The sequence below is a fragment of the Manduca sexta genome, chromosome 5 (genome assembly GCF_014839805.1).
Source record: "Manduca sexta isolate Smith_Timp_Sample1 chromosome 5, JHU_Msex_v1.0, whole genome shotgun sequence".
Classification (NCBI taxonomy): domain Eukaryota; kingdom Metazoa; phylum Arthropoda; class Insecta; order Lepidoptera; family Sphingidae; genus Manduca; species Manduca sexta.
The window spans coordinates 8224946-8248271 of record NC_051119.1 but is presented as its reverse complement, the minus strand read 5'-3'; the positions used below and the strand labels follow the sequence as shown (position 1 = coordinate 8248271).

The window sequence follows — 23326 nt, the reverse complement described above, 5'->3', positions numbered from 1 at the left end:
TTGATAAAGAATTTCCCCATCAGTGCACTGATTACTAATCTGCATCGCGATAGTTTCTAATCTTGATTAAAAACTATCTTGTGATGTTATTTTAAAAAATAATGGCCGTTTCTAGTAGATATTAAAAAAAATAATAAGCTTTATTTTTTAACAAGAAGGGTAAGTTGAGGATAGGGAACACACGGGGGAAATGGGCCATAAGCGTCGCGCGTGTTCTGTTTTACAGGAATATGAATCTAGAAGAGTATAAAAACTGAGATATACCTATATTCACACATACGATTTTGCTTGCAACTAGTAATTAGATAAATCAAAGATATCGCGAAACGCAACTTAGTTCTGCGCCATCTAGTGAGATAGTATAACATTATTTTACTTGGCAAATTTATAGAGAAAAATATTATCTGTTACCGTCGTATAAAAAGAGATGGCGCTTAACACATAAATTGAATAATACGTATTTAAAATTATTCATAGCTTTTGGCTTTTGCGATACTTTAAACTACATAGTTAAATATTTGGAACTAAATAGACAATTACATCTGTAATTGTACTTAAAATGTAAATATTTAAAATAAATTCTTTCTTATCACACGTAAATCAACGTAGATTTTAAACACCTGTAAGTTGAGGTGATTCATAAATCATAAATCTTTATTTTGATTGCACAATAAATGTGTGCACAATCAATTTCAAAATGTGTCATACTTCAATCTAAAGTTTCAAACTTACTTACAAATTATATATTTACAAATTAAACAGCTAAAACTACACTAACAATGAACCTTGGAATAAAAATGCAAACCATGTTCTTTTGATAATTTCCCTAACGACCAAGCTAACAAACCATTCAATGCATCTAAATGGAAATAAACACTAAACATATAAATGACTTACTGAATAACTCGCAGCAATGCAGGAACACGCAAGTTCCCGCGTAAACCACAACCATAACCACAAACGGTAAAAATAACAGTGTGTATTCCATTTTGCACTGTCTCCCTCGAAAGTAACGTATACACTAAACACTGTGTTTTTGCATGCGCTTTATCGAAATAATAGGGATTGTTGACGAATTTTAGTGTAGAGTTCCGTACAATTTATTTTTTTATTAACATCCATGCTGATTGTTGACTCATACATTAATATCATCTTTCGTAACGGTTAAATCATGCCATGAAACGAAATAGGTATATACAACTAGATTTATTTGTCTGTCTGTATGTGATCGATTTTCTCAAAATCTACTGACCGGATTTTTGTAGAGTTTCTACTAAAAGATAGTGCAATTATAATTAATGAATTCTAAAGATTACTATTAAAATGATCGTGCCGTTGTAAAAAATCTTGTGGGTCGGGATTTATGCGGGGAAATGTGACATACTGACTTCCACGCGAGTGAAGCCACGGGAATAGCGAGTTTTATATAATATAGCTAACTGAATAAAGATTTATTGCTCAAGACACCACTAAAAAACTACTAAGACCAATAATATAGCTCACTGAATATAGGGATAATTATAGCTCAACGAACGCACTGTGAAAACTACTAAAACCATTTTTCAGCCGAAGGAACGCCAAAATTTATGACATGTGAGCACGATAATCATTATCTACAAATTGATAGATATGGATTAATTAGATACCGCAGGGTTTGGATAAAACACTCGGCGATTTTATAGAATGATCGTTTGTTCTTAATCCTTTATGTTTTTCCACAGTGTGGACAAATCAAAAGTTGATAGTAAGTAGCAAATGTTTTATATAATTGGGGCTTTATTCTATACTAGCTTCCGCCTGCAGCTTCGCCCGGGTGGATTTCGGACTTCAAAAATGGAGGAGGTGCTCAATTTGTCGGGATGTTTTTTTATTGTATGGTGGTATGCAGGTGGTCCGATTGTCCGGTCAGAGTCTGATGATGGGATCCTGGTGAAATCGAAGGAAGCATATAGCATGATTCAGTATTCACGCGTGATGGCTTATTATTTGCGTATTTCATGTATAAGTTTGGTGTTTCTATACCGATTTGTACGATTCTTTTTTATGGAATATTTAATAACGTTAACTTTTTTAATTAGGGATGACTGAGAGTGTTATAAACGTAAGAGTAGACAAATATAATGAGAAAACTTCGAACTGCTAAGCTATCGGGAGTTACACGTGTTATTGTGAGTCAACCATAAAAGATAGACATATGCTGTCGTGGGATATTTTTACATAATTTTAAGGAGAACATTTCCGTCATACATGATTTCTGTGTAGCTTTAACCATTAAGGTTGCACACGCGACGGAAGCTTAAAAAATGGAGTAACTTCTCCCGTTTTCCCAACATTTCCCTTCACTGCTCTGCTCCTATTAATTGTAGCGTGATGAAAAGTATACTATAACCAGCTCAGGAGTATGACAAATAATTGTACCGAGTTTCGTTAAATCCGTCGAGTAGTTTTTGTTTCTATAACGGTTATACAGACAGACAGACAAAAATTTTACTAATTGCATTTTTGGCATCAGTATCGATCCCTAATCACCCCCTGATAGTTATTTTGGAAATATATTTCATGTACAGAATTGACCTCTCTACAGATTTATTATAAGTATAGAGTATAGATGACCGTGTTAACTCGTAACACGGCCGTGTTACGTTTTCTTCGTGAAATTAGTATGGAATGGTATTTTGTATGACAATTTCTGTTATCTTAAACGCGACGCGGTGCATTGCGTGCTTGTTACGCATTGTAAAAATAACGTGTGGCGTAGAATAAGGCCTCTGAATGATACTCCAAAATTAAATTCACTCCACTATAGATTAAATATCCTCCATGGCATTAAACTGCGTTCAGTGACAACCATCTTAAGATATTTTAAGTAGCCCTTAGGCCAATAATTATAGTGTCTATAATATAAAGCCGAAATCTAAGAGTATAAATATAAATTAATGTTAATACTTTATTAACAAAATCAAGAATGTCTAATTCTTCTATAATCATAGTACGCAATGTCAAATTTAAAATCTATACTTAATATACAATGCTGAAGAGTTTCTTTGTTTGAAAGCACTAATCTCAGGAACTACTAGACGGATTTTATTTTTTTTTTCACTAATAGAAATCTATATTACTCTTGAGTGCTATAGGCTACCTTTTATCCAAAGAGACATTTTCACACGGACGGAGCTGCAGGCAAAAGCTAGTAAATAAATAAAAATGTTAATTAGCAGAAGAAATATTCGTACTGTTCTCTAGTCTCGCATACGATTATATTTTACCATCTGGTAATTTTGTTGTTGTAATTATCTACTTAATTACAAATTAATTCATTTATCTTCGAATTAATTACGTGTAAAGAATTTCTATACATCACTCGATTAGATCTAATTAGATTTGTCAAGCCGATATTGTAGAAGCGTCTAATACGCACAACGGCCCGACTTGCTTCGGGCTAAGTGCGGAAAAAGAAGCCCATCAACATAGAACATAGAAGCTTCTGGATGTGTACTTATAGAAATAATTCTTATAATAAACAAGCGACATCTTTCGTGTCTAATATTTTTATTTATTTTACAAATCATAACACTTACATATATATTAGCCCTGTATATACTGTCCTACTGTTGGGCACGGGCCTCCACTACTACTGAGAGGGATTAGGCCTAAGTTCACCACGCTGGCCTAGTGCGGATTGATAGACTTCATACACCCTTGTAATCCCTATAGAGAACTTCTCAGGTATGCAAGTTTCCTTACGATGTTTATTTCATCGTTAAAGCAAACGATAATTCACAAAGAATACACACATAATATTTTTAGAAAAGTCAGTGATGTTATGGCCTATCTGAACACATTCAAAACTTCAAAATGCATTACACATTAACTTAAATCTAAATATTCTTTTTTTTATAAAATAAAGTTAATCCTATGCAGTTAATTTTAGTGAAGAAAAAGCTATTGTTGATAAGAAGATACAGAAGTTTAAAGACCGTTTGAAATTTTGGATTTATACAGCTACTCTTGTGGCTGATTGTACATCTAATAAGTAAGCCGGTATCATTGTAAAGCCGACATCTAATTTTAGTAAACATTTTGACACACTGCGCTCACTGCCAGGCCCACTAGGCATTGTCGTGACGAGATAAAAAACATATTTTTTATTTCAAGGAAGTAGATACGATATTCAATTATATTCTTTATCGAATTCTTATCATCGTAAGTATTGGATTCCGACTATCTTAGCTCATGCTTGCAGATTGTGTATTTATGTATTCACTATAAATTTATTGGACGAAACTCATTTTTTCGTAATGGAAATATAACTGAGATGAGTGTGGGTAGAAGGACGTCGTTTAGCCCGGCGATCCGACATAATATGAATGAATTGAAATGTGAATGAAACACCTCTCACCAGTCAGGAACTGCACGTATCAGAAAATCGTTCCCAAGGGGACATCTTAAGCTGAGATTTCTTGACATTGTGCTCGTCAGGCACTCTGTTACGCCTGGTCGATGACGTACGACTTTTTTTTATTGCTTTAAATGTCAAGACGATCTTGCCGTTCACCTGATGGTTAGCAATACGACCGCTCATAACTAGTAGAAAAACCAACCAACTTCTTGAATTACACAGTATTGTTTGATATTTCATTGGGCTCGCCATCCTGACACATTAGATGTTAAGTCTTATTATGTCCAGTAGTTACACTGGCTATAATGTCCAAACCGGAACACAACAGTGCCTACATACTGCTGCTTGGCGGCAGAAATAGGCGGTGGTAGGTACATACCCAGGCGGAATCTCACATATGAGAGACCTACCACCAATAAGAAGCGAATACGACGTTGGGCATTTTGTCTGTTTACTGTACCTACAAAGGTTATGCAATACTGTTGCAGCCCCAAGCTACCTATTTAAGACTAAAATTGTTCTTGATTACAAAAATACATAAAGACTGACTATTCAAATAAACTATTTTTCGGATTTTATCGCGGTTTTAATATTTTAATTTTTTCCTGACGTTCCAAAGACAGCCTTCGTGGTTACGGGGGACTGCGGGGGTTGGTCATCTGCAAATTCAAAGTGTATTGACTAGTTGTAATATATTGAATGTTTACGACGCGACGTCTCCTAAAATATTCTATAATGCATTATATATTGTATCGAGAGAGAATTTGCATTATAAAGACGGTCAGGCGCATAAATCGATATGAAATGACTGTGTCTACCCAAAACAACTATGAATAATAATTGTCAATTGAAGGTGTTTTTGCATGAAAGTGACCACTTACTGTCAGGTAACGCAGTTATTCACGTTCCAGAATTTATTTGAGAGTTGATGCAGGTAACTGTAAGTATGTAAAATGTAACCAATGCCTACATTTAACTCACAGCGGCATTACTTTGGGTGGAAGATTTTTTGAATTCTCATTTGCTCTAAGACATATTCGAGTCAACATTAGCGTTTGATAAAAACAAAATGGGATCTCTTATTTTTACATAAATACTGGGATTTGTTCGCGGCACCGCTCGCAAGCAAAAGTTTTTGCGGGATAAAATTCCGCTTTATATTTTCCCGAGATAGAAAGTAGCCTAAGTACTTCTCAGGGTCTCAAATTATGTCGATATCAAATTTCATCGAAATCCGATGAGTAGTTTTTAAGTTTATCGCGTTTAGCTAGGCAGACAGATGCGGTGGGGGACTTTGTTTTATAATATATATATTATTACATATTTTAGTACTTTGTACGGGGAACAATTCCGTCATAAATATATTTTGCGTAACTTTAACCGTTCAATCAGCGAACGCAACGGAAGCTTGCAAGGGAATTAAAAATATTCCCCCTTTTTAAATCATTTTTCATTGATGTTTCGTTCCTATAGGGCATTGCGTAACGTTATATAGCCTATAGCCTTCCTCGATAAATAAGCTATCCAAAACTAAAAAAAAACAATTCGAACAAGTGGTTCCTGAGATTAGCGCGTTCAAACAAACTCTTCAGATTTATATAATAGTATAGATAGATCAGTATGTAGCCGCATACTTTATTAAATAGTGAAGTTTTTTCTATTCAAAGCAATAAAACCAAAATAGCAGCTACTAGTCATGCCCCTACATACTTGCCATCGTTATGGCAAATAAAGATTACAATCTGTTGACGTGCTGAAATTTAAATTGGTACAATACGAGATGGCATTCCACATTTGTCATATTACTTTTTGCGGGAAGAAACCGTTTTGCCAATACACTTTAACCTTGACGAAGAACACACTACGCCTGATTTGCGAACCTTTAGGCCTAACTGTTCCTCGAGGCAGAGACGGCCTTTGGGGGAGGCGAACCAGGCAATCGCCTCGCGCTTACAGAGGCCTCGCGTGGTGCCTCACAGGACCTAATTTTTACGTTCTTACCGACAAAATTGTTAAAACAGGGGAACGTTTTTTTTTACTCTGCCCGGGGCTTCGCGTCTGTTTCTTTTTGCTTTCGCCTGGGGCTTCGCGTCGTATAGAGCCGCCACTGCCTCGAGGAATTATCGGGTTTAATCTACAAGCCTAGTCTGGGTTATTATTACTAACTTTAGTTCAAAAACAAATTCCCCCTACTTCAATACCTAATCGTGATAATTGATTGTATTGTATCATTATATACGATTTATTAATATATTAGAAATGCGTTGTTATTAAAGTTCGAGTGAAAAATGTGTTAAAAAATTATCTGTCATGCATTGACATTCTAAATTGAACCGTATCACTTATAAACATTAATCATTGCGTTGTCTCTTGTACTCTCGTATCATTGTGGTTGGCATGAAGGTGATAAAAAATATAATATGATAGAACATTGTGTAACTTTTATGAGTAAGGTTTAGTGTTTATGTATTATTAACTAATTTTCTTGAATTATATCATATTTTTGATCATTTTTCAAACAAAAGTCTGAATCGAAATAATTGCATACATTTGAGAGCTACGATGCCACTCACACACATACCTATACAAACATACTTACACACGAGAACTTAAAACAATCTTCTGTTGCTTCAAGGGTTAAAATCAGACACAAGTCTAACAGCAAAATTTTGAAGTATCAATGACTATTTGAATCTTTACAGAGACCAAGTTCAGTGAAGGTTTAGCATCTTCTAATTTTAATACAGTGTATGTAATCATCATCATCATCATCAGCCGTAGGATGTCCACTGCTGAACATGGGCCTCTCCCAAAGATTTTCAGATCGACCTATTGTAAGCATAGTGTAATATAGTCAGGTAACAATAATACTGTATAAAATGTACTAAACTCAGTGGAACATAATGTACTTACTAAACACTCTGAAGATATATCTCCCAATGATGATATCACACATTTGCAGATACATAAACACCAACAGAAGAACAATGATCACAAAAAACAAGAAAACAATTTCCCTCATATCCAAAAACATGATTCTAAACTACAATACTACTAAATTAAAAACACAGTTGTTTGTACACCGATCGGTTCGTATCGTATCGTTTGAAATCGTCAGGTTATCACACCTCAATAACGCGACGCGTATTAATCATCTGACAGCGGCTGTAGCCGAGTTAGACCTGAACACTGTCCGAATCATGCGAGCGTCATTTGTTATGTATAGGGTTTATACTGGGTTAATTTGTTGTTATGCTGGCCTTGCTAATGGGTCTTGCGTTGCAACAGAACAAAGTGTAGATGTAATAAGAAGTAACAAATCTTTAGAGTCGTGAATTACTCCAAGATTTTACTTAATTATCCAAGATATCATTGGATAGTTTTCCAAACTCGCGCACCAAAATGAAATTGTGAAGCGTGTTGAGTCTCAACTGTTGTTAAATGGAGGATACCTAGATTCATAAAATAAATTTTAGAAAGACGTTATCGAGAAAAATCTCGGTAGAATGATATCTAGTAGGTACAAGATGAAAATCAGTATATTCTTTCAAGTAATTTTTGCTAAAACAACATTGTTTTTTTCCTGTAATCTCTCTGGTTGCTGTTGTAAATTGTGGTTAATTGCAGTGATATAAGACCCACTTTACCATATCACGTATGAGATTGTAGATAATCTGATAAGAGAAACAGTTTATCTTCTTTTATCTAGTGTATATGTTCACAATCATCTAATTTGTCTTGATCTATCTTACAAAGCCATTTGTTGGGATGATCCAGTGTGGGTGAGGTCTTGTTATATTTGACATTACCGATTGAGCAATTGACCTTTGTACTAAATTATTTCTTCATTTACTCCCGAAATTATCAGACCTATGTCCGTTATTATATTTCGGTCCATTATGACGTAAGGGATTCAGTTGTCATGTTTGATTATCATTGAATGAGCTTAAAATGAGAGCTACCTCTAATTAAGTCGTCCATTTAAGGAATTGTTCATTTTACCTAAAACCATAACAATATAAAGCTAACGCATATTTTTCTAAAAAGGTAGGTAATGACAGACACTATTATCGTATCCTAGATTTCGTAGGTATTCTTATCTGATACTTTAGTAAATGGTGATTTTCGATATATTAGGAACAGAAGTCAAATTACACCTCGATTATTTTTCGATTCGAAAAAATCATAAAATATAACCAGTACGGTAAACTGCCTGAATCATAGTCCACTTACCATCAGGTGCAGTGGGATCATATCGTGGCCGAATAAAACACAAAAAGACAGCACTTTGTCTGCATGCCAGACCATACAGCAACTTATGGCGTTACATTTAACAACCACATAATATCTTCACACACCTTCACATACTATTTTAGTCATTATTATGGAGTACTTATTCAATTTTTTTTCTGGGCTCTTCTACAAAATGAAATATTTAAATAACTGGAGTTACTCTGACTAATGAGTCGCACGTTTACATACGAAATTATCTCCATGTGTGGCCCGAACCAGTCGCTGTCAACAGACCTCCATTATTCGTACGAAAAATTGCATACGAAAAACCGAATGAAAAAATTCGATTTCACACAGCGAAACTGATGGAGTTGTTGGTCTGGGAATTCTTTCCCATAATCAACAAGTAGCCCAAATGCCGACGCTTTGGACGCGTCAAGGCGTTGATTGCCTTCACCTTAATGGCTGCCGAAAAGTACCGACCGAAAATTAAGCGTCATTTTAGTATTTTAAAAGTATGTTTAGATGGTAATATGTCTGTTGATAAACTTTAGGACAGTCGAGCGCAGTTTTGATAATATTACAATCGATTGTAGTGACGATGTTGCTTTTCCTGCCGACCCTACGTAACAGTGTGATAAACGTAATATGTACTCTTATCAGGTTCTGTTACGATAGGTTTTATTATATTCAGTTCAGATTATCCAACATTAAACTATAAGCTGTTTATGGAACCCAAATTCTACATAAATAATGAGTTAATTATGTATTACTCTAATAAGTAAAACAGTCACAAAAATTGTGACTTGCTTTTTTTCACACACACCACAACTCGCATTTATTCCCGAAGGGGTATGCATAGGCGCAACCAGGGCACCCTTCTTTTCGCCAAGCGTGTTCCGTCCCATGATGTGATAGGGGCGAGTCTATCGCCATATCAGACACAAATTCTAGACTGCGGGCTGATACTCAGCAGAAAATCCCAAATATCACTTTGCCTGACCTGGAATTCGAATCCAGGACCCAAGAGCGCTGTCGTACCGCACATACAGTACAACTACGCCACCAAGGCAGTTAGTAGATTTTCTCGCTTTCCAACATTTGCTTTTTTTGCAGACGGTACCCAAAAAGCGGTGCAAATAAGCCCATGTAAATGGATGAGCTGTTTTGATTTACTGACAATTGTCTCCGCAGGTTTAGTTTTTTTAGCAGTTTGTTAATTACAGTGCAGTTGGCATGTCTGGGCTTGTCTGGCTCGCTCCCACTAATGATGTGCTTTCATCGTTTCATTTCGCTGTTTTTTTATTTGAAGAATCGAAGACGGAATGTTGATATATAACTGACGGGATGGTAAAAACTCGGCCCGTTCCTTATTAATTGACTTTATTTTGTGCTAAGCTGAAGTAATAATTGACTCGCACAGAAATCTACATGCTTTTGTCTATATTTTTTACTAGAAACTCTGATATATTGGGAAGTCTATTGTCGTCTTAGAAAACAGGCTATAAAGCTACTTCCCAAAGGTTTTTCATAGGAACCCCATCGTTCGAAACCATTGTTATTCTTTTTATACTTTTGAATCAAGGGATCTCTTTCAAAATTGTTAAATGATATGCAATAATAATATCATAATATCAACTCTGTATTATTTACCACCCATCGGCTGAGCACGGGCCCTCTCTACTACTGAGAGGGACTAGGCCTTAGTCCACCACACTGCCCTAATGCGGATTGGCAGACTTTACATATCCCCAACTTTCTTAAGAGAACTTCTTATGTATGCAGGTTTCCTCACTTTTTTTTTCACCGTAAAGCAAGCGATAACTGACAAAGAATACCCACACAACATTATGAAATTTGGAGGTGCGTGCTCCTGGGCTTTGAATCTGCGCGCATTGGTTTTGGCAGTCCGTTCCTTACCCAACTATTGCCGTCTTTTTAAATATATAAATGTGCTTATTATTTATTTTCAAGCAAATTATTGCCAGGTTCGCCACACCGATTACACACAGAAACAGCGAAGCATACGAATATCATGAATGACTTGGTTTGATGCATTATAAAAGACGACATGAGTATATTAAAAGTTTGAGAGCCATCGTGGCGCACTGAGAGGTAAGATTGCTGTGAAGTGTGAAGACGTCGGTAGGTACTTACGTGTTCCAAATTAGGACATCTTTTAATCTTTTAATTGCAGATGGGTGAAGAGAAGCACAGGAATAATAGTAGTCAGAACATTTAAGATCTATTTTGACCAAGATGTAAGTTAACAAAAGGCAAACCCTAATAAAAGAGAATAACTTTGCTAAAAAGCAATGTTCAAATATTCAAAAAAAATTAAGTATTTACATCTCACACGCGTGATACATCTTTGTTGGTATGTAAATTGATTGAGAATCGACGTTGAACATTGATGTAAAACAACATCGCAAAGTCGATCATGACTACAACGAGAAATTCTACCCTCAGGGTGATCCCTCGCAACAAGAGATGAGCACCGCACTCGCTAAAAGTATGGTTGATTCAATACTCATATACTAAATCTATATATATAAAAATGAATCCCTATTTCCCTTGGTCACGCCATCACGCGTGAACGGCTGGGCCAATTTCACATTTTTTTTTATTGTGTTTGTTATTGTCAGGAAAAGGATCTTATGAAAGAAAAAATTAAGGAAGTTGAGCGGAAAATTAGAAAATTTAAGAAAACTTAACGAAAATATTAATTTTATATAACTGTCAATTGTTTGCAATAACTGTCAGCGATTGACAGAATGCGCGCTGCACATTCATAATTAAGACGGGACAACGTCTGTCGGGTCAACTAGTCTATATATTAAAAAATGAATCTCTATTTCTCTTGGTCATCGCATCACGCGTGAACGGATGGAACAATTTCGCTAATTCTTTTTTTGTTTTGTTAGTTATAATTGTAGGGAGAAGGTTCTTATGAAAGAAAAAAATAAGGAAGTTAAGGAACATTAGAAAATGTAAGAAAACTTTACGATAATATTAATTTTACATAACCGTCAGTTATTTGAAATAACTGCCAACGATTGACAGAAAACGCGCTGCAAATTCATAGTTAACAGAACAACGTCCATCTGGTTAGCTAGTTATTTATAAATATAATATATACCTAGTCTTGCCATAAATATTGTAATAAAGAAAAAAGAAAATTGTTAACTGCAAATAACATTTATTACTTTTACAGTGTGTCAGTTTAATACATAAATATAAAACAATTAAAAATATAAAAAGCTTATTCGAAGTGGTCTCCATTGGCTGCAATACAGTCCTTTAAACGATGAGGCCAGTTATCAATAGAAGCACGCACTCTTTCCATGGGAAAATTCTTCACTGCCAATCGTATAGATTGTTTTAGGGACTCCAAATTATCATGGCGTTTAGAGCAAGCTGTACTCTCTAAAACTGACCACAAATCATAATCCAGCGGATTAAGATCGGGACTAGACGACGGCCAGTCTTCAGCTCTGATGAAGTCCGAAACGTTCGATTCCAACCAAGACTGCGTGGACCGAGCTTTATGACCCGGCGCCGAGTCTTGCTGGAAGGACCATACTTGGTTATTGAACATGGTGATGTTAAGGGGCTTAACTACCTTCTCAAGAATGGTATCTTGATACACTTGTGCCGATGTTTTGATACCTTTTCACAAAAATATGGCTCAGTCACTCCTTCATAGCTAACACCCCACCAAACCATCACTGAAGTCGGATAATGTCCACGTTGCACTCTGTCGACTAATTGGGAAGCTTCCTTAGAGCTTTGAGCATAAATACGGTCATTTTGTTTGTTAAAATGTTGCTCAATTGTAAAAATTTTCTCATCCGTAAACAAAATTTTTCTGTGACCTCCCTTTGCGTACCGCTTCAGTAGTTGTTTCGATTTTACCACCCTATTCTTCTTTAAATTATCAGTTAAGAAATGGCCAGTGCGTCTCTTATAGGCTGCAAGTCCTAAGTCATCTTTTAAAATACGCGACATGGTTCTAGGTGCTATCTTCATTTCCCGAGATAAAATCTTTTGCTTTCGGACAGGATTTCTTCGAATTCTTTCCCTTACTGCTTTGACCACCTTTTTCGTACGAACACTACGTGGACGGCCAGATCTTTTTCTGTCACAAACAGAGGAGGTCTCATTGTACCTATTAATAGCCCGGTACACAAACATTTTACTAATACCAAGTGTATGGAGAGTTTTAAAAATTGCATTTGGCTCCATACCTACTTTGTGTAATGCTATCACAGCGATTCGGTTCTCTTTATCACCCCACACCATTTTAATATCGCAAAATATTTTACAATGTATTGGCGCCAAAATGAGAAAACACAATGAACAATCGTATAAAAATGACAGATTCGAAATTCAAATGTAATATTTTTTTATAATTAAGTGTAACAGTATTTATGGCCAGACTAAGTATAAGCTAACGTTAACCCACAATAAAGGCTAGTCTATACGCAAATACATTTCCAATTCCCAAAGAATATTAAAGATAGAGTATTACTAAAAATAATCTATGAACCATCCTGTTTTTCGACCTTTGTAGTAATTAGTAAGGCCATGCGGGAAACATATTTATAGCAAGAATAGCCTTGATCAACAAAGTAGGTAGTCATAAAGAAAATGTTACGAGAAGAATTAAATCAAGAAGATCGACGAGACTTCCAGCATTTTATAAATATTATATTTGTTGAGGTCAAAAACCAAAATCCCCTTCTAAAATGCCTCTTGCATGTTTATGAAGCGTTGTTTTTCGGACGGTGATTACTAAACAGTTGCAAAAACCTTATTTCATAATCATCAGCCGCAGGATGTCCACTGCTGAACATGGACCTCAAAGATTTCCAGATCGACCTATTGGAAGTTGCCCGCATCTAGCGACCTCCTGCAACCTTTATGACGTCATCTGTTCACATCGTGGGTCAACGTTAGATGCAGCTCTTGCCAGGAATAAAACAACCTTATTTAGCAACATCTTATACAATTGAAGGTTATTATTATTTTATAATTATAATAATAAAATCATGGTAACTGGGTTTTTCCTTCTTAAAAATTATTCAGTTGCAGCTCGGAGTCAGGAAGTTAGCAGTGTGATACCCTTTTGCCTCGGAAAGCGCGTAAAGCCGTTGGTCCTGCGACTGATCTTTTTCCGGTAATGTCAGATTGCTGTCTCACCGTACTATGAGTGTGAAGGAACAGAGAGTGCACCTGTGTATTGCGCACACACTTGTGCACATATAGTGCACTATATCTCCTGCGTACCTGACTAATCTCCATTAAGATTGGCCGCCGTGGCCGAAATTTCGGCTAAGAGGGATTATTACTATACAAATATTTAACCCAAACCGCCCTCAGCAACGCGAATACACCAACGTTTAACATGCAAAACGCGTTCGGTACACGATCGTTGTTATTTTTTCACGTGCATCGATATAGGTGTTAATTATATTAAGATCGCTGGAACGATAGCCGCCATAAATATCAGCCGCATGGGAATCCTGTCCGCACCCAATGATATTTCAATGAATGCGAGACAAGCCTACACATGTTTATTGCGGCTTCTTAATTTGAGGCTTTTATTAACGTTGTATCGGCTTCGGGATTATAAGATAGTTTGTCAGTTTACGTATATTAAGAAAAATGTGTTTTATAGGGTCGTTTGACATTGCCTTACTATATGTACTTACTCGAATTGTAGATGTAAAAGAAAAAAGTGTAAGTGTAGAACAGAATAAAAATCAATAAGAAGTAATTTTAATGTTACGCGTCCGGATATGACAACTACTATTCTAAGAGAATTTGTCGCTACGGCAAAATCACACTTTCATTCAGAAATACAAACACGCACACACCATATTCGCTAACTATAAAATGGTTAAAAACAGGATATTAAAACTGGGATTTGTGGCGAAAATATGCGTTATTTATGAATAATATCTAGCACAATGGTAGCATAGGTTACACAACACAGGCAGATGGTTCATTAATTAACTTAATGCCAGCATAACCTTGCATAGGTTTGACATATGTTTGGTATGTTTTGTGCTGCTTGCTCTGATAAAAGACCCAAACATGTTTTTTTTTTTAAAGTACAGACCCCCAGTCAACACCGACGGGAACCTGCGAACGGTACACTGGTTCGCCCCGGCTTAGCGACTGCGGGGCCCTGGAGGAAGAGAGAAAGAGGAGAAATAGGGGAGGAAAGAAGGGGACGGAAGAGGAAGTATGAGGATGGGCCGAGTGAAAAGGAGAGGAAATGTTCACGAGTCCCTCTTAGACCCCAATGTGAAATTGCAATCATGAGGTATATACACTACAAATTTCCCCCCGTGCATGGGGTGTTGAGACTGATTGCATAAGAATTGCCTCGGGGAGGCTTACTAGTTTAAACATTTATAGGTGTGTATAATGGTCTAGGAATATAATTTATCGTCCTTGATACTCCACCTGGACGTTATTTTACTTAGGGCCTGTTTCATGCTTCAAGGAAATTTTATTAGACAACATCTAATGTAAATTATAGTAGGTACTCATTTTATCGCCATCTGATTGGGATAAGAGATTAAAGTGTTACTTTTATAATTGGTCGGCTTATACCTTAATGAGATGAATAGCTTTTATTAAGAAGTTGTGAAACGAGCCTTTAATATGTATTGGAGTTACTTTGCCATGCACCTAAACATTTTCAATATTAGAGGAGGTAAACCCAGCGAAACACAGGTCTGTTATTTTATTAAATATTTCAGAACTAACATTGTACCAATCGTCGCTTCAACGCGCTCCGCTGAACTTCGTACTAAAGGCATCACCTTACTATAACGTAATAGAGTCCTTCCAGCCACTGCTGGCTCCCCATCTACTGTAGTTTTATTTACTTTAACTTTCTTCGTACGTATACGCTTCTTTTTACTTTTCCGAGGACCTCTTGTGGTACTAACAAATGTATCGTTGCTTCGATATGGTTTGCCGTAAATTTCGAAAATGATCACAGCTTCGTCCGTAAAAATACATTGTACCCACAAATTAATGTTGGGTATTCCAAGAATCTTCGATTCGTCTGTTATGAACTTCTCTTCCATTCTTGATCCTGGTTTCCACACTGGCGGTGACGTCACGTTGGTCGACTTTACTGCGTATTCTAGTTTGTCTATGGGCCGAACTTTGAGTATGTCTTCTGGTGTGTCCCCAAATGTGCCAAAAGCAGTGCCTTGGTACATGTTTATGGTTTTTTTGTAGTAAAGATACGCGTTCGTACGATTTTGTGAATGTATCTGAAAAATTACGTGGTTAACTATACCATTTAAAAAAATCTTACTTTATCTACCTCGTTTTTATCGTCTCTAATGGATTTGGTCTGATTATCAGATCTGAACAATAAAAGCTTTCTCGATTTTTATTTTATTTTTTCATCATCATCAGTTCGTTGCAGTCCACTACTGGACATAGGCATCTCCCAAGATAGGCTACAGAGCGCGGCCTGCTGCTTTACGCATTCAGTCGCATTTACATTCCTTCTTTTATTGTGAATTAAATTATAATCTCACCCTCATTTTTATGCAAGTGTAGTTCATAACCCACATGTCGTAGAGCGTTAACTGAAACAATTAATATAAACCGTTAATTTATATGTATTAGTTTATGAGTTTCTGAATGAGATAAAACAATTTATAGTAAATTGATTTAAAAGTATTATTGTAAAACAATAATGCGCATCGTCAGAGCGTAAAATACATAAATTAAATAAGCAAAACTAACCTTATAAGAAGCAGTCCCTCGCAGTCCGGGCGCGACGACCTTCGTCAGTTCACGATACACCAGCATTTTGTATTGCGAACAATCCCCCTTCTTCCTCTCATACATTGTGTCAACTGAAACATTAATTCAGATTTTATCCGTTTTTATAGAAAATAGGAAGCAGTAGGAAGGCGGAATCTGGCGCCTAGGCTGGGATAATCGCCAAGCAGAAGAAGAAGATAAGCTTTAAATAAATATCGATTTGACTTAACCTAACTTGGCGTTAATCAAACTTGTTTCATTAATTATTAAACTGCGCTGTTTTTTACTTTAAAATTATTTGACGCAAGAAAGTAGCAGTGTTTAGATAAAACAAAGTATAATTATTGAATCAAAAGGGCTATTAGGGTCCATGACGTTTATTTTTGTGATTCGAAATAAAAATCTCACATCTAGCAACAACAATGGCGTCTTTGTCAATTCTTTCCACGTTGAGATAGGCGAACGCATCGACGTCGAACTGATACGGCTCTGTCAGCATTGGACGACCAGATATCGAGGTGTTTCCACTTCTGAACAGCGCGTGGGCTGGGATATCTACTATCCCGTCCCTTTCTGGAATCAAGCTTTTCAATCAGTGATGAATGTTTTCGCTCTGAATAATAATATCAGCCCTGTATTATATACTTGCCCACTGCTGAGCACGGGCCTCCTCTACTACTGAGAGGGATTAGGCCTTAGTCCACCACGTTGGCCTAGTGCGGATTGGTAGACTTCACACACCTTCGAAATTCCCATAGAGAACTTCTCAGATGTGCAGGTTTCCTCACTATGTTTTCCTTCACTGTTAAAGCGAACGATAAATTCACAAAGAATACACACATGATTTTTTAGAAAAGTCAGAGGTGTGTGCCCTTGGGATTTGAACCTGCGGACATTCGTCTCGGCAGACCGTTCCATACCCAACTAGGCTATCGTCGCTTTTTATACCCAACTCGGCTATCGTCGCTTTTTTTTCGCTCTGAATGAATGAACTGTTCTAAACAACAATAAAAAAAAAAACAATTCTATTTTTTTTTTGTATTGTAGTTTATACCTTAAACTGATTTAAAAAAGAGCAACACCAAAGTTTCTTGCCTGTTCTTCTCTGGTGAGAACTGCTTTTTGCACTGGTGGTAGAGATAATTTAATAGGTTTGAATAAATTATTTAATACATTGACTTATTTGACGAAAAGTGATAAAACTATAATAGCTTGAGTTCTAATTAAAAAAATATTATTTTCAAGAGGTTTAAGGTTCTTATTTTGTGTGCTCTTATATATTTTGTATCTTTTATTCAATGCAATATCATGTCATCGTTTTGTTCGTTCTTCATTATTAGGTTTCCGTATAAAACAAGTCAAGATGAAGCCAGGAAACTGATGTGGAGCCACAGTTTGCTGTAGTATTTTGTATGGCAATTGAAATATCCTTTTGTTCCACAATTTTCCCCTTATTTAAAAAAAAGAAGCACAAGGGACAATAAAAACCTCGAACCTAACATCGTATGTATGCAATAAAATAGGCTAAGCACCGTAATTCTATCATAATCACGTGTTTTAGGTCCGTAGCCCATGCCTATGCATTTTGAAAAGATCTGTATTACCTTCTGTTAAAGATCTCCTGCCGTAGTCTGGGTAGTACATATCGTCGAGCGAGGTGGCGGATTCCAGCCATGGGATGTAAGCGGTCACGTCGATGAAGCGGGCCGGCGCTGCGCATCCAGGACCCTTCACGCTGAGACCGAGCTGGAATGAATAATATGACCAATCCACGCAGAAGAACATGGGATTCATAGTGTTCAAGAGGACGTGGGATTCATTGTGTTAAAGAGAACGTGGGATTCATAGTGTTCAACACTGAACAGCCATGTCTCTGGGGGATGTCAAAAACGAATAACTAAGAGTTAGGCAGAACTGCTACTAGGGTACACACTTTTCGCCATATGTGTTTCGTCCCCTTATGGGATAGGGGGCGAGCCAACAACTATGCTACCAAGATAGTCATTCAATTTCATGATTAAAAAAAGTTGTAATGCTACTTACGACAAATTACAGAAAATTGTTGAGGAAAAAAGTACAACATTTGCCCACGATGCTCTACCTAATTCAGTCTATATTATACTTTAAAAAATCATAAATAAAAACAAGGCAAAATAATTTACTCCTGAGAGAAAAAAAGACCTCATAGGAAAAGAAAACGATTTATTTCATCGACCTGTCTACTATTAAAATCATGGCGAATTAAGTTATCTCCTCTTTTTTTTGAAAATCTGTTAATAAGGAGAATCTTACCAGTGTCCATTTGCCGGTAGAGTTGGATGTAATCACCATTCCATTCTCCCAGACACAATTGTCCTTGTTGTTAACAGCAAAACCGCATTGGTACGATGTTGGTACAATTTTGCCTTCCGACAACTGTTAAACACATTTCAGTTACAATGCAGTTTTATTACATGGTCAGGCCCAAATTAAATTATGTATACATAGACTGAAAATGTCCAATTTTTATAAGATTAGAATGATGAGCCTGTTTTTTTTTTTTTTTTTTGTCGCGGAGAAAGTCCCTTATTACTACCGCCCAGCCTTCGTGGGGGGCGACTGAGCGGTTATGCTGGGGTAACCGTGCCTTACGGCCCGGCGTTAAGCCGCCCGGATTTGATGGTGACCTTCGGGCGACCTCCGGGCCGAGTCCCTAACCCTATATACAACTTAACCTATGCACGGCCTACTAGCTAAAACTCCGCGGTGGCCCTCTTCGGCGCATTAGGAACGGCTGCGGGCTTCCTCTGACGTTGAAGTGTCTAGTCTGCGACCGCAGCCGCCCCTGCAGAATGATGAGCCTAGCATCCCGTTTGTCTGATGGAACGCGATACGACAGTAGCAACGTCTTCCACAATTTTAAAATAATTACTGCTTGGCACTCCACTCCGCTTATCACTTTGAGGCAAAGGAATCCCTCCGTTTATATTTTATCCGCGTAGATTATTTGAGGCTGATTGTATTATTCATTTGTTACTACTTACCCCCGCTCTGTTATAAAACTCGTCGCATAATCCTTGCTCTATGTACTGGAGTTTGTAAATCATTTTCTCTAGTAGTTGATTTTCTGAAAAATAATGTCATTGCTGCAAAGACCTTTTTTCTATTAAAGAACTTGAAACTCACACTAGTTAAAACTGGTTACTAGTTTTTCATTATTAGCTATCAATATAATTCGTTGCTTGGTGGGATCAGAAGTAAGTAGGGATCCAAAACGTCCATACTATCAAGTGGTATGAATGGTGATAATAGAAATAATGTATAATGTAAGGTATTCACCTCGTCTCACACCCTTCGTCCCTATTCAACCCTTTTGACTGTGCTCCTTAAACTACAATTATAAACGGACTTACCGTCTGTAAACCCGATCGCGTAAAGTTGATTAGACGCATTAAACGAAGAACCAGGGACGCATATTGGTGTCATGGGAACTGAAATAAATTTTAAGAGTTTACCGAAAGTAATGATAATAGTAAGTGGCGATAGCCTAGTTGGGAGTTGAATAGACTACTGAGACTGATGTCCGTAGGCTCAAAACCCAAGAGCACGCATCTCTCACCTTTCTTTGTAAGTAAATTATCGCTGGCTTTAATGGTGAAGAAAATTATATTGAGAAAACCTGAAAAGTTCTTTATAGGAATTTAAAGGGTATGTAAAGTCTGCCAAACTGCACTAAGACAGTATGACGGACTAAAAACTAATCCCTCTTAATAGTACAGGAGACCCGTGCCCAGCAGTAGGACAGTATATAATACATAGCTGATATTATTACTATAACAATAATAAACGTATTACTGCTAGTACAGAGGTAATACTGGTGGGTGAGTAATATTTATTTGTTAAATAAATAATTGGTAATAAACATAGTACTATTGCTAGGTCGAAGTCTTTCGTAACCGAGAATCCATCTTGATACTATCAAATTGTCAATTTTGTTATATTATTGCATAACAATTTAAAGGCGACAGGTGGATGACTCCAGACTTCGATGGATGGCATTCCTTGCGATGGCCTATGTTCAGCCGTAAATATAAGCTGATTGAAATATCCTAGGGTACCACACATATGTGGTACTGGCCTATCCTCCTTCTTGCTACGTCATGATACTCACAATACTCATCCTCGTTGGGCAGCAGTTCTACAATCGCGATGGTGTTTATAGTCGCGAACTCGTATTCTGGATGCGCCATGTATTCCTTCACCTTGCAGAACCATGGCTTCTGATCCGACGGTATAAACATTGCTTGGCTGTCTGATCTGATGAAAAGCGGATTTATCCTAATTCTTTTTCTTTAACTACCTTGTCTGATAGTATTAAATAACTTGTATGTTGACTTTGGCTTGCGGCTACGCGTGTGTAAAAGTGGTTTTAACTGGTGAAAAATACGAAGGAGATTCAACACTTATGTATTTTTTTATGTTGGACCACGCGTAACTTTTTACAAAGTAGATCAATTTTGATAATTCTTTTTTTAATGAATATTTAGTACATAAACGATTACACTAAGAAGAATAGACTTACACGAAATAAATAATTCTTAATAAACATAAATAATTATCAGTATTTGCCAGGGAAGCTGTCAAAATTAGTTCAACCCTTTTAAGATTTGCTTTAGATTTGAAAAAGGGAAAGGTAGAAATAGGTTTTAGGCTTGGCAATTCGCGAATAACTATAATATAAGCTTAAAAAAAGTTTTAGTAATGTGTGAACAGCATAGGAATTAAACAACCCATGACAGAAAAAAAAAATGGGTCAAAATATTACTAGATTGACAAACAATCGTAAATGACAAACAAATAATTTTTACTTTTTTTTCTTTTAGAGGTTTATTCTTTTGAGGGGTTATATAATTTTTTTATTATATTTAGTAGTTCGACATAACTTACTCAAATATGTGTTTTGGTATTCTGGTTATGTCATCTGCATTTGCGATACTATATTTCTCCTTTATGTATATTAAACCCGTCAGTGCTATTTTCGTTACGTCACCGTCATCTGTGAATTCAGAATTTACATAAACTCTCTTAGGTCTAGGCAGCGTATTTTTTTTTTCTTTTTTTGTTTTTGAAATGAATATAATAGTTCTTATAATTAGTCACATTTTACAAAGTAAATTTTGCTTACGATTCCTAATAAGGTGTTGAAGGGGGACGAAGTCTGGCGTATTGTTTGTAGATTGTGAAGAAAAGGTTATCAGATTTAACCTTCGTCAAGTAACAAAGTCCAGTTTATCTGACACGTTTTGTCCAGGATTCAGTCAACTATTGATATGACTTCAAGAAGGCGGTCGAAAATATGTACTTAGAAATGGTTTCTGCTACTTGTTTTCAAAGTGTGTTACGACGAATCCAAGAAATAATCTGAGGAGACAAGAGAGACTTCTCTCGTTTGTCGAAACAATTTTTAAATTACACTATATCAAGTCCTATAGTTATTTTAGCGTGTTTAAGTAAAACACTTACGTAAATGCACTCTGAGTACCCCAAGCCAGGGGAAGTAACCCACTTCGCCGATATTGCCCTCGCTAAATCTGGAGTTTGTGGAACCATCGCAAGTACGCGAAAAAGTCTCTGTCTTTCTGCCTAAAAATATGATTCAAAACCACAGTAATTAAGAATTAAGCTGTACTATATTATTGAGCTTATGTTCTTCAAACGACTTAGTCTTTGTTAATTACAACTTGGAACCATCTAAATCATATCAGGTTTGAAACAAAACAATCGTATCATAATATAAGGGTATCATTTTAGAAATCTTTACAACAAAACATTTTAAAAATGACTTACATAGAAAAACAACAACAATCACAAAACACCTTAACATAACGTTGAAAGAAATCAACTAAAGAAATATCAAATTTAATTATCCGAGTAATGAATGCCGTTAAATCAACAATAACACCAAATAGTGTTATAAAGGAAAATGAAAAGAAAACAATGTGTATACAAACATCCAGTCAGTTTGTACGTCGATGTCAATTGCTTGTTATTAACACCTCACCACCAAATAGCTCAAGGCGATTGTCTGTCTGTATGTATATGGAATCAGAGATCTTCGATGCCCACACTAGTGAATATTGAATACTGAATACCTTAAATATACAAATGAATCTCTATTTACCTTGGTCATCGCATCACGCGTGAACGGATGGAACGGTCTAATATTTTTTTGTTATGTTAATAATTGTTAGAAGAAGGTTCTTATGAAAGAAAAATTAAGGAAGTTGAGCGGAACATTACAAAATTTAAGAAGACTTAATCTTAATATGAATTTTACATAACTGTCATCAATCGACAGAATGCGTGTATCATAGAGCATTAAAATAATAACCACAATCGGTATTACTTATAAACTTGTTTTAGCGTTAAGAGGTGATTAAGAATTGCTTAAATAGCTGTCAAAAAAATTACCAGTTTCCTAGTTTAAACCTTATTAAGAAGCAAGATGGCGGATTTTGGCTAACAGCTGATCGAGTAAATTTGTGTTTGAACCTTAGTTCAATTATGCTTACATAGCTTTGCGAATTTTTAATAAGTATGTTTTTGACTCCGAAAAATGTTTGTTATTGTTCTGAGGTTTTTGAATATTTTTCTTTTTCATTAATTGGAGTCCGAGTCCGAGTCCGATGGATGAGGCCGGCTCAGAACCGGTCCCTGTGGCGCTCAATGGGGGAGGCCTATGTCCAGCAGTGGACGATTCCCGGCTGAAATGATGATGATAATGATACATAGGTAAGACAGGACAACGTCTGTCGTGTTAGCTATTGCTAAAATAAAATCGTAATAAATAAAGTCTCTGGTAAGTTATAGTCCGGCTGAGCCGATATCAGCTGAATGTATATTTCTGTTGGG

At 36.4% G+C, this 23326-nt stretch overlaps 2 protein-coding genes across 3 annotated transcripts in view; both read right to left on the bottom strand.

Annotated features, from left to right (window-relative positions):
* The window catches only part of LOC115455920, a 65528-nt gene extending 58059 nt beyond the window's left edge, over nt 1–7469 (bottom strand). Inside the window, exon 1 of one of the 2 annotated variants that reach the window (XM_030184726.2) lies at nt 7313–7469. In XM_030184726.2, coding sequence (XP_030040586.1) covers nt 7313–7433 — 121 coding nt within the window. In that variant the 5' untranslated portion in view covers nt 7434–7469. Of the gene's footprint in view, nt 1–897; nt 1027–7312 lie in introns of those variants that run through there. The other variant, XM_037443886.1, reaches the window with a different exon arrangement.
* Nucleotides 7470–15114: 7645 nt separating this feature from the next.
* On the bottom strand, nt 15115–22571 carry LOC115455935. Its single transcript, XM_030184747.2, has 12 exons — nt 22262–22571; nt 21938–22057; nt 21362–21470; nt 20586–20731; nt 19828–19905; nt 19459–19541; nt 18728–18850; nt 18040–18181; nt 16844–17008; nt 16415–16527; nt 16204–16254; nt 15115–15930 (listed from the first exon to the last, which is right to left on the bottom strand). The coding sequence occupies exons 1-12, from the start codon at nt 22296–22298 to the stop codon at nt 15385–15387; spliced, it is 1713 nt and encodes a 570-aa protein (XP_030040607.1). The 5' UTR covers nt 22299–22571; the 3' UTR covers nt 15115–15384.
* Nucleotides 22572–23326: the final 755 nt, after the last annotated feature.

Excerpts from the sequence above, each read along its gene's own strand:
- LOC115455935 (XM_030184747.2), bottom strand. The coding sequence starts at position 22,298 with ATGTTAAGGTGTTTTGTGATTGTTGTTGTTTTTCTAT. Across the intron at positions 19,542-19,827 it reads CGCGATCGGGTTTACAGACG|AAAATCAACTACTAGAGAAA; the intron begins GTAAGTCCGTTT and ends ATTATTTTTCAG. Across the intron at positions 16,255-16,414 it reads GAGGGACTGCTTCTTATAAG|TTAACGCTCTACGACATGTG; the intron begins GTTAGTTTTGCT and ends TAATTGTTTCAG.